The sequence below is a fragment of the Prosopis cineraria genome, unplaced genomic scaffold (assembly GCF_029017545.1).
Source record: "Prosopis cineraria cultivar Desert tree isolate PC_DT_omini unplaced genomic scaffold, ASM2901754v1 PC5, whole genome shotgun sequence".
Lineage (NCBI taxonomy): Eukaryota > Viridiplantae > Streptophyta > Magnoliopsida > Fabales > Fabaceae > Prosopis > Prosopis cineraria.
The window spans coordinates 3,600,554-3,620,329 of NW_026555336.1; the positions used below are offsets into that span (position 1 = coordinate 3,600,554).

At 32.4% G+C, this 19,776-nt stretch overlaps 1 protein-coding gene across 1 annotated transcript; it reads left to right on the forward strand.

The window, feature by feature from the left end:
- The first annotated feature begins 16,576 nt into the window (after positions 1-16,576).
- Positions 16,577-19,776, forward strand: LOC129311978 (metal transporter Nramp3-like). The gene is made up of 4 exons (XM_054954509.1): positions 16,577-17,343; positions 17,737-17,873; positions 17,989-18,641; positions 19,260-19,776. Exons 1-4 carry the CDS (start codon positions 16,823-16,825, stop codon positions 19,485-19,487), a joined length of 1,539 nt encoding a protein of 512 aa, XP_054810484.1. The 5' UTR covers positions 16,577-16,822; the 3' UTR covers positions 19,488-19,776.

The window sequence follows — 19,776 nt, forward strand, 5'->3', positions numbered from 1 at the left end:
CCTGACGTCTTTCCTACTGAAATGATCGGTTTGCCTCCAGAACGAGAGGTTGAGTTCTCGATTGAACTCGTACCTGGTACGGGGCCTATTTCTAAGGCACCCTATAGGATGTCTCCATCGGAGTTAGCTGAGTTGAAGAGACAAATTGAAGAGTTGTTAGAGAAGGGGTTTATCAGACCGAGTGTATCACCATGGGGGTCACCGGTACTGTTTGTGAAAAAGAAAGATGGAAGCTTTAGATTGTGTATTGATTATAGACAATTGAATAAGGTAACCATCAAGAACAAGTACCCCTTACCTCGAATTGATGATTTGTTAGACCAATTAGTCAATTCAGCAGTGTTTTCTAAGATTGATATAAGATCAGGGTATCATCAATTGAGGGTTAGAGCAGAGGATATCCCTAAAACTGCTTTTAGGACTAGATATGGGCACTATGAGTTCTTAGTGATGTCGTTTGGGTTAACAAATGCCCCAACTGTCTTCATGGATTATATGAATCGAATCTTCAGGCCTTATCTCGATGAATTTGTTGTAGTCTTTATTGATGACATACTTATTTATTTTCGGGATGAGGTGGACCATACTAGACATCTTAAAATTATTTTGGAGATATTAAGAGAGCACAAGCTCTATGTCAAGTTGAGCAAATGTGATTTTTGGCTTAAAGAAGTTAAATTCTTAGGCCATGTTGTTTCAGAAGAAGGGGTAGCGGTGGACCCTAGTAAGATAGATGCAGTGATAAAATGGGAGCAACCTCGAAGTGTGACAGAGATTAGGAGTTTCTTGGGTCTTGCAGCCTACTATCGTCGTTTCATTAAGGGTTTTTCACAAATTGCAATGCCCTTGACTAAGTTGACCAGGAAAGATGCTCCATTTATTTGGACGAATGAGTGTGAAGTTGCCTTCCAGGAGCTAAAAAAGAGGTTGACCACCACACCGGTGTAACAGTACGGAGCCACCCTTGGGCCTCGACTCGGTACTGGACTCTGGCCCATCACTGGACCAAAGCCGACTTTCCCACAGGTGGTACTGTGGTTACTCCTCACCACTGCCTCTCCAGGGTCTTTTGGAACCTCCCCAGACTCGAACCTCCAACCTCTACCACCTTAACAAAGTTGAGGCTAAGTCTGGTACCATTGGGTCACTTGACCCAATGGTACCAGACTTAGCCTCAACTTTGTTAAGGTGGTAGAGGTTGGAGGTTCGAGTCTGGGGAGGTTCCAAAAGACCCTGGAGAGGCAGTGGTGAGGAATAACCACAGTACCACCTGTGGGAAAGTCGGCTTTGGTCCAGTGATGGGCCAGAGTCCAGTACCGAGTCGAGGCCCAAGGGGTGGCTCCGTGCTGTTACATAAAAGGCGCCTTTTATGTAACAGCACGGAGCCACCCCTTGGGCCTCGACTCGGTACTGGACTCTGGCCCATCACTGGACCAAAGCCGACTTTCCCACAGGTGGTACTGTGGTTATTCCTCACCACTGCCTCTCCAGGGTCTTTTGGAACCTCCCCAGACTCGAACCTCCAACCTCTACCACCTTAACAAAGTTGAGGCTAAGTCTGGTACCATTGGGTCACTGACTCAATGGTACCAGACTTCGCCTCAACTTCGTTAAGGTGGTAGAGGTTGGAGGTTCGAGTCTGGGGAGGTTTCAAAAGACCCCCGTGAGGGTGGGGTGAGGAATAACCACTGTACCACCAGTGGGAAAAGCCGGCAATCATGTGGTGACATGTGTGTTGTCCAGCGCCTGGGAAAAGACCCTGGAGAGGCAGTGGTGACCCAGGAGGGCTGTTATATAAAAGGCGCCTTTTTATGTAACAGTACGGAGCTACCCCTTGGGCCTCGACTCGGTACTGGACTCTGGCCCATCACTGGACCAAAGCCGACTTTCCCACAGGTGGTACTGTGGTTATTCCTCACCACTGCCTCTCCAGGGTCTTTTGGAACCTCCCCAGACTCGAACCTCCAACCTCTACCACCTTAATGAAGTTGAGGCGAAGTCTGGTACCATTGAGTCAACTTGACTCAATGGTACCAGACTTCGCCTCAACTTCATTAAGGTGGTAGAGGTTGGAGGTTCGAGTCTGGGGAGGTTCCAAAAGACCCTGGAGAGGCAGTGGTGAGGAATAACCACAGTACCACCTGTGGGAAAGTCGGCTTTGGTCCAGTGATGGGCCAGAGTCCAGTACCGAGTCGAGGCCCAAGGGGTGGCTCCGTACTGTTACATAAAAAATAAGAAACTCAATGGTACCAGACTTAGCCTCAACTTTGTTAAGGTGGTAGAGGTTGGAGGTTCGAGTCTGGGGAGGTTCCAAAAGACCCTGGAGAGGCAGTGGTGAGGAATAACCACAGTACCACCTGTGGGAAAGTCGGCTTTGGTCCAGTGATGGGCCAGAGTCCAGTACCGAGTCGAGGCCCAAGGGGTGGCTCCGTACTGTTACATAAAAGGCGCCTTTTATGTAACAGCCCTCCTGGGTCACCACTGCCTCTCCAGGGTCTTTTCCCAGGCGCTGGACAACACACATGTCACCACATGATTGCCGGTTTTCCCACTGGTGGTACAGTGGTTATTCCTCACCACTGCCTCTCCAGGGTCTTTTGGAACCTCCCCAGACTCGAACCTCCAACCTCTACCACCTTAACAAAGTTGAGGCGAAGTCTGGTACCATTGAGTCAAGTGACCCAATGGTACCAGACTTCGCCTCAACTTTGTTAAGGTGGTAGAGGTTGGAGGTTCGAGTCTGGGGAGGTTCCAAAAGACCCTGGAGAGGCAGTGGTGAGGAATAACCACTGTACCACTAGTGGGAAAGCCGGCAATCATGTGGTGACATGTGTGTTGTCCAGCGCCTGGGAAAAGACCCTGGAGAGGCAGTGGTGACCCAGGAGGGCTGTTACAACCGGTGCTCACCTTACCTGTTCCAACTGCTCCTTATACTTTATATACTGATGCTTCTAAAAAAGGTTTAGGTTGTGTATTGATGCAGGAGGATCGAGTAGTGGCTTATGCCTCTTGACAGTTGAGACCTCATGAGGAAAATTACCCTACTCATGACTTGGAGCTTGCTGCTGTGGTATTTGCCTTGAAGATTTGGAGGCACTATCTTTATGGTTCTTCTTTTGAAGTCTTCAGTGATCATAAAAGTTTAAAATATTTGTTTGATCAAAAAGAGCTCAACATGAGACAGCGCAGATGGATTGAGTTTTTAAAGGATTATGACTTTGAGTTGAAGTATCATCCAGGGAAAGCTAACGTAGTCGCCGACGCTCTGAGCAGGAAGCTTGTACATACTGCTCACATGATGGTCAGAGAACATGAATTATGGAGTAGTTTCCATGCAGTAAATGTAGAAGTAGTCGAGAATCGTTTAGCTGCTCTACACATTACTGGATTTGAGAATAATTTTTGGGAAGAAATTAGAATTGCGCAACAGAAGGATGATCATTTGAATAAGATTAGGGTAGAGATTGGGGCTGGAAAGGCTGAACATTTTAATGTGACCGATGATAATGTTGTAAGATATAAAGGTAGAGTGTGGGTGCCTAATGATACTCGATTGAAAAGTATCCTACTTGAGGAGGCTCATCAGAGTAAATATACCATTCACCCAGGAGCAACTAAGATGTATCATGACTTAAGATGTGGTTGGTGGTGGCCAAGGATGAAGAGAGATGTAACTGAACATGTAACTCATTGTTTGACTTGCCAGAAAGTCAAAATTGAGCATCAGAAACCAGCCGGGATGCTACAGTCTCTTGATATTCCAGAGTGGAAATGGGACAGTATTTCTATGGACTTCATTACAGGATTGCCTAGAACATCTTCTGGTCATGACACTATATGGGTAATCGTAGATCGACTCACCAAATCAGCTCATTTTCTTGCTACTAATATCAAGTATTCTCTTGAAAAATTAACTGAAATCTACATAAGAGAAGTGGTGACATTGCATGGAGTGCCGACAAATATCATATCTGATTGTGATCCGAGATTCACATCAAACTTTTGGAAGTCATTACAGGAAGCCATGGGTACTCGTCTGAGTTTTAGCACCGCTTACCACCCCCAGACCGATGGGCAAACGGAACGAACCATACAAACTCTTGAAGACATGTTAAGAGCTTGTGCCATTGAGCTTAGAGGTAATTGGGATAGTCACTTGCCATTAGCTGAATTTGCCTACAATAATAGTTTTTATTCTAGCATTCAGATGGCACCTTATGAGGCATTGTATGGAAGAAAATGTAGATCGCCACTGTGTTGGACAGAATTAAGTGAGAGAACTGTTTTGGGGCCAGACATTGTTGATGAGACTACCTAAAAGATTGCTTTAATCAAGCAAAAATTACTCACAGCTCAAAGTAGACAAAAGAGTTATGCGGATAAGAGGAAAAGACCGCTTGAGTTTGAAGTAGGTGACCATATATTTTTGAAAATCTCTCCGGTAACTGGTGTTGGAAGAGCTATTAAGGCTAAGAAGTTGACACCAAGGTTTATGGGGCCTTTTGAGATCTTAAAACGAGTTGGACCAGTAGCGTACCAAGTAGCATTACCACCCCAAATTGCTGGTATACACAATGTATTCCATGTATCACAAATAAAGAAGTATCAACCAGATTCTTCCCATATAATTGAACCCGAGGAGATTGAACTCAGGGAGAATTTGACATTCAAAGCTGAACCAGAAAGGATTGTTGATTACAAGGACAAGCAATTAAAAAATAAAACCATTAGATTGGTTAAAGTAATCTGGAAGGGCACAACTCCAGGTGATGCTATGTGGGAGACCGAGGACAGTATGCGACGTGATTATCCTCGTCTTTTTGATTAAGTAAGTAGTTAATAGTTACTAACTTCAAAATACTTTTAATGTAACAGCCCTCCGCTCACCCCGCCTACCCGAGGTCTTTTGCGGCGCTGGATACTCTCCCCCCAGGCCCCACAACAGGGCGACCCCACCCCTTACGGTGAGTATCAGGAGACAAAGGCTTTATGGAATCCGTAAATAGCTTATAGAGGATCGAACCTGGGGAGGCTCTCCACAAGGGGAATAATCCGCACACTACTGCGGGGAAGCCTTTGTCTCCTGATGCTCACCGTAAGGGGTGGGGTCGCCCTGTTGTGGGGCCTGGGGGGAGAGTGTCCAGCGCCGCAAAAGACCTCGGGTAGGTGGGGTGAGCGGAGGGCTGTTACACATCATCTTCTATATTTTTTTTCCTTTGTCAGGATCCAAAATATATTACAAAGAAAAATAAGAAAGAGAGCAAGATCACTTATCTTATTCTCAGGAACCTTGGAATAAATTGGAACCCAACCTTACTCAAATGAAGCCCTCTCTCTCTCTCTCTCTCTCTCTCTCTCTCTCTCTCTCTCTCTCTCTCTCTCTCTCTCTCTCTCTCTCTCTCTCAGAGACCACGGCAGCTGGAACTCGCGCGAGCAAGCATCAAAAGCCACAACGCGCATGGTGGTGTATGTTAATACTTAATATACCCCAACCATTGGTGGTCTGATGCCCACGACTATCATTGCTTCTTTTAATTATTATTATTATTCCAACTTATTTATTAGTTGTATTGTGCTTTTTTATAATTTATTTATTTATATTTTAATTATTTTTTCCTTTTTAAACTCTAAAATGAAATATAAGATGCTGCTTAAATTTATATATTTTTCTTAAATAAAAAAATTTCTAATATTTAAATAATAATTTAAATTGAAAATCTATTTTAAATGCTTATTTAATTCTACCTACTCTCATAATTTTATTTTTCAAAAAATTATATGTCCAATTTTTTTGAGTAAATTATCTTTAATCAAATAATTACACAGTAAATTCTAAGTACTATGAAATCTCATCTCAATATTATTAAAATTTTTAAAATAAAAAAGACTTGGATGTTGTATAGGCACCGATTAGTTTTCCTCTAACAATGACTAAAAAAAATGATAAATTTTGTTCTACAAATTTTTTAATCATTGATTCATTTCTTTTTATTATTTTAAGTTGGGACATTATAAACATTCCATAAAATATATTAATATCATAAAGGTCTTAAGAGACTTGACAATAATTATTAGATTTTTTGAGATTTTATTATTATTTGTATATTGTAGAAATATTTTTCTATTATTATAACTCAACTTTAATTGGTAAAAATAAACTTTTTTTTTTTTTAAAAAAAAAGGGCGAAGCGTGTCGAATTCTTTTACTGGGCCTGTCTTGTACAAGGATCCAGCGGTTCGTTAATAGACAGGGGCTCACAAGCATTAAAGAATCAGTTGAAGTTAAGGTGTTGGGCTTTTTTAAGTAGCTTCATGTGCTTGAGGCCTGCTACCTAATGGGCCATGCAAAGATGATCTGATGAATGATACATCAATACATTTTACGCTGCCAATCAACAATGAGAATGCAAGATAATGTCATCGTCGCAGGCTTGGTTAACTCAAGCAAGATAATCATCAAGAGAGTTGTCCTATTTTAACTTGAGATCCCGAGTCTGACCTTCGAGAATGTAATAACATTTGTGGGCAATTTTCTACCCGAAAGGATCTTGTTCTAACTCAATCGAGGTTAGCGACCCCCGTTAAAGTCCTATATTCGACTTAAGTGAATTTAAGATACTAGGTTTTTTTTTTTAACAAAAAAAAGATATATTATTAAGGGGGAATGACAGATAGGTGATCAATTAATTTAGATTAAGTTCTAAAGTATCAAACTTCATGAATTTGCAAATTCAATTTTTAATTTTACAACTTTATTATAATAAATTTGCAGCTTCTTTTTTAAATTTTAATATGGTTAAAAATTAAATAAATTTATTTTTTTTATTAAAATTAAGAATATAAAGTACAAATTTATCACAATGAAATTATAAAATTAAAATTCAAACTTATAAATTTTTAAAATTTAATATTTTAAAATTTAATTTAAATTAATTGATTATCGTATAACCTATTTGTTATTCTCTGTATTATTAATTTAGGGGAATAGATAATTAGCAAGAGATGGGAAGAAAGGCTTAGAAGCAGGAACGGATCAAGAAACAATTGTGGGAGGCCACAATGAAAAATTACATAACAGGGGGACCACAGATTAATTTAACATTTTTTGCATGCGAAAACCAAATAATTTGTGCAAAAATTTTGCGACATGTTTCTTAAAACCCCCCCCCCAAAAAAAAAAAAAACCCTAAATCCGTCCCTGTTTAGGAGGATTCTTCTTCATTCAAATGGGCCCCGCAATCACCACTAGCCGAACTTTTCCTGGGGTTTCTTTCAAAAGTAGCTGTATTTATCTCTTTTGAACGGTTTTCATTTTTCATAAAATTGAATTATCAAAATGAATTCCAAACAACTTAAAAGGACGGGCTATAAAAGAACAGGAGAGCATCTCGTCAATTGCTCCAAAAGTGAAAATGGGATTTTTTTTTATATTTATATTTTCCAAATTTTTTAAATTAGAAATAAAATAAGAATACCACAATATTAAAAATTAAATATTTAAAAAATTGTCAACTACAAGAATGGCATTACGGAGATGATTTTTTTTGTTTTTATTTACAAGTTACTTTTAACATATTTTATCATTATAAAAAAATTTAAATTTTATTAACTCTATCTAAACATTTAATAAATTTTTAATTTTATCCCTATTAAATATATATACTTTAACAACATATTTTTTCTGTCTTTATATATAAGTTATTTTTTAAAAGTTTATTTTGTTCAAAAAGAGTAAAAGATGTCTTGATAGATTTAAGTAATTAGATAATTTTATCATTATCTTAAAAATAAAAAAGAGATATAATTGAGTGTTTTATGTACCATCACTGTGATATTAATTAATATTATTAGGGAAAGAATTAGAAAATTATTGTAAATAAATGTAATTTTAACTAAATAACAAATTTCTATAAATATGTTGAATTTATTAAAAATAACTTATATATATAAAAATAGATAGAGTATTTGCTATCTCAAATAGTTAATAAAGAGTAAAAAAATGTAAAATAAAAATTTAATTATATAACTTATAAATAAAAATAAAAGAATTGTTCATTCTTTATCCTGTAAATACAGTTGAAAAGATAGATAATTAGATGTGGTGAGGGGACATGGGAAAGTGCGAGGAATCCTAGACATGTTGTCGCCAGGGACGTTTATATTTAACGTGCGTTGGATGCGAGGGTGTCGACAGAGTGTTGTCACTGTTTCCACATTCTCTTGCCGTGAAATTGTTGTGTTGTGTTTGGGCTGTTGCCATGGATGAGGCCTGACGCCGCCACCACTGTCCACTGCTGCGAAGCTACCCAAATTTGGATGTGTTCTTTCACAGGCTGGGATCAATTTTTTTTTTTTTAAATGATTATAACTCAAGAGTTCTATATCTTTTATCAAAGCCGAAGGTTATAGTTGATAAAAGTTTTCTTCGTTTTTTTTTTTGGTTGTTTTACTTTGTGCTTTGTACTGTTTATAGTTTTGATTGAATTTTCGTTTTCATTTTTACTACAAAAAACGACCATAATAATTTTATCAACACTTAGCAATGCATTTGAATTATTCTCTCCCTTATTTTTTAAGGAGTTGAATATTAAAAAATATAAAATATTTTTAATTTTTTAAAATATAATCATTATTTTTTTTGAAAAAAATACTTCTATTAAATAGATCACCTTATATTTTTTTAGGGGTGAAATATCTTATTAAATAAAAATAAATATGAAAAGATAAAGTTAATTTATAGATAAGTAATTATTTTATTAACTTATGTATTATATTTTTGAATGGAGCGAGTATATAATAACATTGACAAATAAAAATATAATTTGCAAATTAAATTTTAGTAGATAGATTCAGGATTTCAGTTTTGCATCACTTTTAAAATTTTGAAATCACCCCAATGAAATCCATTAGCTAGACAGGATTGTTTAATTAGTTAGCTAGGAGGCTATTTCATTGATTAGAGAATATCAACATTTAAAGAAAATTAATACTTTTAGTATATGATTTTACATTAGACACAACTAGAATTTTATTATAATAAAGATAGCATGGAACAACTTCTTAAATGGTATTTAAATTTTTAGAGGAATTACTTTTATGGCTGCTGGCTGTACAGATATCCTGAAGGAAAAAAAAAGATAGCATGGAACAAAAATGAAAAAAATATTATGTATATTTTTTATAATTTATTTTATTTTAATTGAACTTTTATATTTTAACCTGTTAAATTTGTTAATATCTGAATTTTATTCTTTAAAAAATGAAATTAAACACTTTTATATTTTAATTTTAGTAAAAGATTCTATAACTTTAGAATTAATTACGTAATTTTTATATTTCAAAACTAATTTTTTAAAAAAGAACATATTGAAAATAGGACTTCTATTCTTAAACCTTGCAATAATATTCCTTCACAGAGTTGCAAAAAAATAGACTGAAATGAAAAACTAAATAAATAAATAAATATCATATTCTCTAATTATAATGGGGGGAAGTAAGACAGAGTATTCATAAAAAGTTAATAACAAATGAAAAACATTGTATTGGATATAATTTCCCTTACTCTGTTTTGGTCAAAAGTATTAAATCAAAATTTTTATATACTTCAAAAGTACTTTTGTTTCGAAAAATTACTTTCATTAATGATTTTAACTTTCATGGATTAGCATATTAAACTATAAGAACTGAATTTAAATAAAATAAATTATAAAAACATAATTTAAAAATCAAGAAATAATAGGGACATGAAGGTTTATTTTTCCAAAAAATTATATGAAATTTGAAAGAGAAACATATGGCTCTATGGAAATATTCAATACTAACAAAATTCAACAAGATCATGGAAAGAATTTTTTTTTATAATTACTTTTGGGTATTCTGATATTAAAAGTAGTATTAATTGAAGTGTGATTGGACACTCAATGCAGGTACATCCTTCAATAAAAATTCAAATATTAATTTATCATATTGTGAAAGATTAATCCTTTACTAAACACAATTCTCATCGGTTATGAAAAAAATTTTAATTAGAGTTAAATGTGTAATAATAGCTAGGCTTGTACGTTTACGTTTTGCATTATTATGATGGGTGGTTTGGTTCAATTTAGTGGACTTTTATGAGGAGTGACTTGCACGAAATTAACTTCCCCATGAGTGCGGAAATGATTGTATATTTTATTTCATGAGGGGTCTAATGAATTGTTAAATGAATATAATATTTCTAATGTTAAAAGTTATAAAAAAAAACTTCAAAAATTATTTTAAAAAACAAGACCAATAAAATTTATTATGCGCTTGATGCGAGGGTGTCGGTAGAGTGTTGTCACTCTTTCCACATTCTCTTGCTGTGAAGTTGTTGTGTTGTGTTTCGGCGCTTTGCCATGGACGAGGCCTAATGCCGCCGCCACTGCCCACTGCCGCGAGGCTACCCCAATTTGGATGTGTTCTTTCATGGGCTGAGTTCATTTTTTCCAAAATGATTATATCAACTCTCGCCTCTTATTTTTGAAGACAATAGTTGATAAAAGTTTTTTTTTTATTGTTTTGCTTTATGCTTTAGTTATAACTTTGCTTGAATTTTAATTTTCATTTCTACTAAAAAAAATGATTATGACAATTTTCCCAACACTGGGATTGCATCTAAATTATTTTCTCCATTAAAAAATATAAGGTATTTTTTGATAAGTTAAATGTTAAAAAATATAAAATATTTTTAATTTTTTAAAGTGTAATTATTAATTTTTTTCAAAAGTATCTCAATTGAATATATCATTTTATATTTATTTAGGGTGAAAAATCCTATTAAATAAGAGTAAATATGAAAAGATAGAGTTAGTTTAAAGATAAATAATTACTTTATTGAAGGATAAAAATTTAATTAAAAATACATTATATTTTTAAATGAAGGGAGTATATAATGCCATTGACAAATAAAAATGTAATTTGCAAATTAAATTTTAGTAGGCAGACTCAGGATTTCAGTTTCGCATCACTTTTAAAATTTTGAAATCACCCCAATGAAATCCAATAGCTAGACAGGATTGTTTAATTAGCTACTCAGGAGGCTATTTCATTAATTAGAGAATATCAATATTTAAAGAGAAATAATACTTTTAGTAGATGATTTTACATCAGACACAACTATAATTGTCTTATAATAAAGATAGCATGAAATAACTTCTTAAATGATATTTAAATTTTTAAAGAAATTAATTTTATGGTTACCAGCTATAGAGATATTTTGAAGAGAAAAAAAAAAGATAGCATGGAACAAAAATAACAAAAATTATTATTACTTGAACCTTTATATTTTTTGAATTTATTTTATTTTAATTGAATCTTTATATTTTAACCTGTTAAATTTGTTAATCTCTGAATTTTATTTTTAAAAAATTAAATTAAGAACTTTTATATTTTAATTTTAGTAAAAGATTGTATAATCTAGAATAAAAAATTGATTATTTGGTCCTTATAGCTTTAAACTAATTGTAACTCAATCCTTTAACTTTAACTTATTATAACTTAATCCTTGAAGTTTTGACTCGGTTCTAAATTAGCTTCTAAATTTTATCTCTTGCAATTTAATCTTTAAACTTTTAACATCTTAAATATTGGTCTCTCTATTTTAAAAACAAAATTATAAAGATTAAAGATATTTTAAACTTTTAATATTTATAATATTTATAAAGATTAAAAGGGTTTAATAATTTAAAATATTAGTAATAAATTTTAAAATATTTTGAATCTGTAAAATTTATTTTTAAAATATATGATTAATATTTAAGAGATTAAAACTTTAGGGATTAAATTATAAAAGGCAAAGTTCAGAAATTGATCTACACCTGAGTTAAAATTTTAGGGATTGACTTACAACTACGTCAAAATTATAATGACCAAATGATTAATTTTTTTAAAATTAATTACATAATTTTATAATTCAAAATTAATTTTAAAAAAAGAACATGTTGGAAATAGGACTTCTGCGATAATAGTCTTTCAAAAAGTTGCAAAAAAATATACTGAAATGCAAAACCAAATAAATAAATATCATATTCTCTAATTATGATGGGGTGAAGTAAGACAGTGTTCATAAAAAGTTGATAAAAAATAAAAAAAAAAGTATTGGATATAATTTCCCTTTCTCTGTTTTGGCCAAAAGCATTAAATCAAAATTTTTATAAACTTCAAAATTTTTTTTATTTTGAAAAATTAATATTTTATTAATGATTAACTTTCATGGATTAACATATTAAACTATAAGAACTGAATTTAAATAAAATAAATTGTGAGAACATAATTTAAAACTCAAGAAATAATAAGGACATGAAGGTTAATTTTTCCTAAAAATTATATGAAATTTGAAAGAGAAACATATGGCTCTATGGAAAAATTCAATCATAAGAAAATTCAACAAGATCATGGAAAAAATCTTTTTTTTTTTTTAAACTTACGGGCATTCTCATGTTAAAAGTAATATTGTCTAAGGTATTGATTGGACACTCAATGTAGGTAGGTCCTTCAACAAAAATTTAAACATTAATTTATTATGTTGTGATAGACTAATTGATGTGAAATGAAAAAGGAAGAAGAAATAGAAAGAAAAGAATGAAGAGGGGAGGAGAAAGAAGGAGAGAAGATTAAAACTATCAAAAACTCTTATTCAATAATGTCTATATGTTGAATATAAAGAAAAGATTAGCTCTAGTTATAGAGCTCTAAAATAATAATAATATAATTTAAATTTAAATCTCAAATCTTAAATTTGAATATAATTTTAAAGATATTAATATCCAAGATAACAATAAAATAAATAATTAAAGTTAATCTAATGAATCAATATCCTTATTTAAATATCTCTATTAAATAATTTTAATATTTTAAATTAAATTTAATTATATTTTGTCCTCTATTACACCATTAATCCTTCGACAAAATCCAATTCTCATTGGTTATGAAAAGAAATTTTAATAAGACTGATATGTGTAACAATAGCTAGATTTGTATGTTCATGTTTTGCATTATGACGGGTGGTTTGGTTCAATTTAGTGGACTTTTTATGAGGAGTGAACTTGCACGAAATTAACTTCTCCATGACCGCGGAAATGATTGTATATTTTATTTTATGACAAGTCTAATCAATTGTTAAATAAATATAATATTTCTAATGCTGAAAACTATTAAAAAAACTTCAAATTTTTTTTTTAAAAAGGACCAATAAAATTTGCTAACAATAAATAACACAAATCTGATGAGTAAATAAGAATCCGACAATAACGATTCTCTAAGCTCAAAAGGACATAAATAATATTTTTTTATCGCAATAATTATAGAAACCCATAATTTTGATATTTTTAGTAATTATTATTTTAAAAAGGTTCAATTTTTTTTTAAAACTTTTGTAAATATAATTCATATTATAGGAACAAATTAAGTAAATATTTTAATATTTATTATATTTTACATTATGATTGATTTATTATATTTGTCAATGATATATTGTTGTATATTAATGATAAATTATTTATAAATTTTTAAATTTTAATAATAAACTCTTTATATATCAATATAACCAGTCATACTTTTAAATTTTTAAAAATGAAATCTATATTTTTGGGGCATAAGATTTTTTGGGGTCCTTGGCTAATTTATCTTATTTTTTTAACCTTCAACCTGTGTATGTGTAATAAGTTCCTTCAAAACAAGTAATGTGATAAGAAATTTAAAATTTGACAATAATAATAATTCTCAAAGTCGAGGACAAAAGTAAACTCTTTTTATAAAAAAAAAAAAAAAGACTCAAATTGTCTCCTATCATTCATGATAAAAATTTTAATTCTTTAGCCTCAGTCCTCAGACTTGATGGGACTGACCTGAATTCGTAATATATAGTCAATAGCTTGCCAACCATAACCATTGTTTTATTGGAAAAAGTTAGCTTGATTGTGAATGAACTTTTTATAATATATATTTTTTCAAAAAAAAATATAAAATAATTCTATGATATCTATTAGAGCGTGACACATGTAAATATTTGATGATGATTAGAATGTTGAATCTTATAACATAACATTTGCCGGAAAAAAAAAATCTTATAACATAACATTATTAAATTTGATCACTGTTATCATCTTACTTATACGATGGTTAGTCCAATTGCGTACCCTGAAAGAAGATAAGTACGAGACAATGTCAACACATTTCTTTTCAGTGAATTATTATATTATATTTTTAATTTTCCTGTACACGTGACACAGGATAAACAATAGGATTTATTGGAATCTGGCAATTGAAGTAATAAAATCCAGAAATAGATTAGCTTAAATTTAAAGCATGGGTGTCCCATTCCAAAATTCAGAAATGTCCAGACATAAAAAAGCATAGATGTAATAGCAAAACGAAGAGTGATGTTAAATGATGGAAGCCACATTTGAGAGCACATGTTTGGTAATTTATTGATTATTGATTAGAGATGTCCATCTATTAACTTTATCATAATCCATGAGCAATTTATACTGATTTTTCTACCCGATTTTACTTCAGATTTTTAGGTTTTTCTATTTATAAAAATAATTATACTTCTGATAAAACAGAATAGGAATAGACAATTTGATGCAAATCATATTTAATTTGATTTAGGATTTATTTTATGAGTTTTGATTCAGTATCTAGGGCTTAATTTATTTAATTTAGCATTTAGTTTTATTCATTTTAAATAAAATAAGATATCTAGGTAAATTCAGATTATCTTTGTTATTTTTTAAGCATTATCAAATGAAATATGATATCTAGACTAACTAGATATCTTATTATATTTTATTAATTTTAGGTATATTTACATTATTATTTTATTATTATTTTTTAATTTTAGGACTCTATAAATAAAGTTGGAGTTTCTTTTATAAATAGTTTTGGCATGTGAACAGTAATTATACATTTTTTTCTTTCTCTTTTATTTCTTCCCATCTCCTCTTTTTTGTTTCACATCATAGTTATCTTTAAAATTGGCTAAATTTCACATTTCATTCTCTAATTTTATATAAATTTTCAATTTAATCATTTAATTTTATAAAATATCTTTCAATCATTTAACTCCAATACCATTAATTTTAAATAATTATTTTTCATGTCAGTAACTATTATTTAAAAAAAATTAAATTCAATATATCAATATTTAATAATATTTTTTAATATTTAAAAATTTAATGTAAATTTTTTTTGTGATGAAATTAACAATGTGAGAGTTAAATAATTAAAAAAATACTTTATAAATTTAAAAGATCAAAATGAAATCTTTTATTATAAGATCAAAAAACTAAATGCATGCTTTAACTTATAAATTTTATTAAAATTTCATGCTAATTATTTGTTGCACGTTTAATGTTGCAAGTGGTTGGGATTCAAAACCACTCTTATATATGTGTGATAATTTAATTAAAAAATGTTTATCCATTATTCTTAGTATTTTAGGAGAGATATTTATTTACTATTATTGAGCCTATTCATTTTACTTACTGAAAAGATACTAAATACTGCATTAAATAAAAAATAGTTTAAATTTATATTAAATAATAATAATATATTAATATTTATTAAATTTCTATTAAATGTATTATTTATTATTATTATTATCATTATTAAGTGGAAGTGTCGTGTGAAAGGAATCAACTTTAATAGAAAGGAATCAACTTTTTACTTTTTATTTCGTGGCGGTCCTTCCTATGAATGTATCCTCATTTTTTAAAAGTACTTTTCTCTGAGAAAGAAACTGCTTTGTAATGTTTATTTTAAAAAAAAAACCAACGAAAAATGGTTCTAAGCGCCAAGATGTATTTACTCTTAAAGTTTTTGATCAAATAATAAAAATATTTCTAAATTTTAAAAAAGTGAAGAACAATGTGAGAAAAAATTATAAATACTTAAACTATTTTAATCATTTACTAAGTTGAATTTTAAAATTAAAGTTGTGAATAAAAACATTTTGTTGGGCTTTGCTAATTAAAAAAAAAATAACTTTCGGATCCCATACTTTCTTCTGTTTTGTTATTGATTTACATATTTTTTTGATATTTTTAATTCATATACTTTTATTTTTTTATTATCTTAAATTCTTCTATAAATAAAATATAGAAACTTTAGAAAAACTTAAAATAATAAAAAATAAAAATACAATAATCAATAATAAAATACGAACAAAGTATAGGAATTTAAAATTATACTTTTTAAAAAAAAAGTGAGAGAAAATTATAAATACCTAAATTATTTTAATTATTTTACTATATCAGAGTTGTTAATTTCATAATCAAAGTCATAAATGACAAAAAAAATTTGTTGCATTTTGTTGATGGAAGAAAAAAGATAAAAAAAAAAGTTGTTAAAATCTAAACTATTTTAATTATTTGTTGAATTAGAACTAAAGTCATAGAAAAAACGATTTTTATTTTTTTAATTAAAAATTATTTTTATTATTTTATTAAAAATTTTAATAACATTTAAATTCTTAAAACTTGAAAATTAAGTTGTTATGTATGTATGTATATATATGTGTGTGTATATACATATGCACACACATGTGGGATGACCCTACTTCGACCGGGGAAAAAATGTTTTGCCCAAAAAAAATAAAGAAAATTGTACAACAGCCGCAGTGGCAGGTTTCAGTACATTAGTAGTTTATCCGGCGACGATGTTGCCGGACACCTCTTCATTCCACGAATTGAAAGCTTGAAGCTCTGTGGACTCCATCACTTGCCAAACTTGCACTCCTCTGTCACTGAGGCCTTTGCTGACGTGACCACCACGCTACTCCTCCTCTCTCTCCCTCTCCATGTCTACCCAGGATCAACCACTCCTTGGCTTGCGCGAGGAGGAGGCGCTGGAAACTGCCTATGATTCATCGGAGAAGATCGTGGTTGTCGGGGTTGATGACTCCGACGCCGATAATTTTGGTAAAGCGCCGCCGTTCTCATGGAAGAAGCTCTGGCTCTTCACTGGCCCTGGGTTTCTCATGAGCATCGCGTTTCTCGATCCTGGGAATTTGGAGGGTGATCTTCAGGCTGGTGCTATTGCTGGCTACTCACTTCTATGGCTCCTCATGTGGGCGACGGCTATGGGGCTTCTCGTTCAGCTCTTGTCTGCTCGCCTCGGCGTCGCCACCGGAAGGCATTTGGCTGAGCTCTGCAGGGAGGAGTACCCCACGTGGGCCAGGATGGTGCTGTGGGTTATGGCAGAGTTAGCTCTAATTGGGGCCGACATTCAAGAGGTCATTGGAAGCGCTATTGCTATTAGGATTCTAAGTAACGGATTTGTGCCGCTTTGGGCTGGGGTCGTCATCACAGCTTTTGATTGGTAATTATTCTCTGTTCTTCCTTGCACTTGCGGTATTCTCTTTTTTCACTTGGTTTTGTTGCTATTGCCTCTTTCTTTCTACTTTTAAAAACAATCGATGCTCTCGGATTAATTTTAATTGAACTTCTTCTGAGGAACTATACTCTTTGTAATTTATAATGTTTAATGTTTACGTTCTTCAAAAGTTCTACGAATTTCATGTAAAATTGCTTCCTCGTTAAGCTCTTGGAAAAGTTTGTGGATTACCTTCCTTGGCGCTTCTACAAAAAGAAAATCTCGCGTAAACTCCGGAAAGAAGAGTTAGAGGGAGACCATTGCTATTAGATCCGGAGAAGAAATTATATACGAGGACCATGACGAGTATTTTAAACGATTCATTTATTGGCTTTGCAGTTTTATTTTTCTATTTCTGGAGAACTATGGTGTGAGGAAACTGGAAGCACTTTTTGCGGTTCTCATTGGTATAATGGCACTTTCATTTGCGTGGATGTTTGGCGAAGCAAAGCCTGATGGCTTAGATATTCTTCTCGGTAACTAGAAGATTATTTATGTGATTTGGAATTTTGGATTTGTGCTGATTTTCCTCGTTACAGCAATTTCTTGGTTGTTGTTTTCTATCTCATAGAGTCTGGTTTATCTGTGTAGGCCTTTTGGTTCCAAAACTTAGCTCGAAAACGATACAGCAGGCTGTTGCTGTTGTAGGTTGCATTATCATGCCTCACAATGTGTTCTTGCACTCTGCACTTGTTCAATCGAGACAGATTGACTTAACCAAGAAAGGACGAGTTCAAGAAGCTCTTAATTATTATTCTATTGAATCCGCTGTTGCACTTGCGGTCTCTTTAGTCATTAACATATTTGTTACAACTGTGTTTGCCAAGGGTTTCTATGGTACTGAGCTAGCAAATAGCATTGGTCTTGAAAATGCGGGGCAGTATCTTCAGCAGAAGTATGGCGGCGGACTTTTCCCGATCTTATATATATGGGGTATTGGGTTATTAGCAGCCGGCCAAAGTAGCACCATTACTGGCACTTATGCCGGACAATTTATCATGGGTGGTTTTCTGAATTTAAGGTTGAAAAAATGGATGAGGGCTTTAATCACGCGAAGTTTTGCTATCATCCCAACCATAATAGTTGCACTTGTCTTTGATACCTCTGAGGACTCATTAGATGTCCTGAACGAATGGCTCAATGTTCTCCAGTCAGTTCAAATCCCTTTTGCTCTTATTCCCTTGCTTTGCTTGGTGTCAAAAGAGCAGTTGATGGGGACTTTCAGGATTGGCGTTGTCCTCAAGGTATATTGTTTTTCATCAGCATTTTGGTCACATTTGTCACCTACCAGGTGATTTATTTGCTGAAGGACTTAAAATGCCAATAATTCACTTGATTTGAAGGTTATCCGAGGGAATAATTCATTATTGATTTGATGTTTCCCTAGTTTGTTTTGTTATTAAGAGTTAGATTTGACTAAACTGAATTGGTGTTTTGGCTTTACTGTAGTCTTGAGTATTGAAAGGAGGTAGAACGGTGTCTATGGAGCTAGCATAGCCACTTTTTCTTTATTAATTATGATGAGGGTATTTTGGCGTCTAATATGCATGTAGAATTTGGGGACGTTCTGCGTTGAATATCTGTATTTTGTGGTCTCTCGAGTTTTCTTGTTCTTATGCTTATTCACTACCTTTGCCATAACTGACTCTGTGACTTCACTAGTAAATACATGAGCACACTAGTCCCTCATCTGTGATGAATTCTGGATTTCGTGTTGTCTAAAGACTGTAGCTTCTTCTTTCAAGTCTTCATAGGGTTTGATTATAAATTCAATGCTTTGATTTATTGGTAATTGTATTGTTTTTAGTTGCTTGTTCTAATTACATGGATAAAAAGTTGAGTGGTCTCTGAAATGGATACAGATTATTTCCTGGTCTGTGGCTGCTTTAGTGATAATCATTAACGGCTATCTGTTGGTGGAATTCTTCTCCTCTGAAGTGAATGGGCCAGTGATTGGCACCATAGTGTTTGCATTTACAGTCCTGTATGTTGCATTCATAATCTACCTTGCTTCACGAATGATCACCTTTTTGCCGTGGCAAAGACTTTCGCAAACCAAGACAAACACTAACGCAGAACTGACGAGTTGATTCCCAGATCAAGATCAATTGCGGGAGCCTTGAAATGTTACTGAAGGCATTTCAAGATTTATCTTGCCCTGTATTCTTTTTAGCCAAATTGATGCTTTTCTTGTGTTGTAGTAGAAGTTTATGCGGGGCAATGGCAGTGTAGATTTTTTTTTCCTTTTGGTTGCTTTAAGGATAGATACATGACATGCATTGGAGATACTTCTTGTATTGCGATAGTTATAATTGGTTGTGTAAATTATCTGAAAATTGAAGCTTGCCTTGAAAACTTACGTCATGCAAAGTTGTAGTA

Bases quoted from the DNA above. Each gene is read 5' to 3' on its own strand.
- LOC129311978 (XM_054954509.1), top strand. From the start codon at position 16,823: ATGTCTACCCAGGATCAACCACTCCTTGGCTTGCGCGAGGAGGAGGCG. The intron at 17,344-17,736 runs GTAATTATTCTC...TTGGCTTTGCAG, and splicing joins GTCATCACAGCTTTTGATTG to TTTTATTTTTCTATTTCTGG. The intron at 17,874-17,988 runs GTAACTAGAAGA...TTATCTGTGTAG, and splicing joins TGGCTTAGATATTCTTCTCG to GCCTTTTGGTTCCAAAACTT.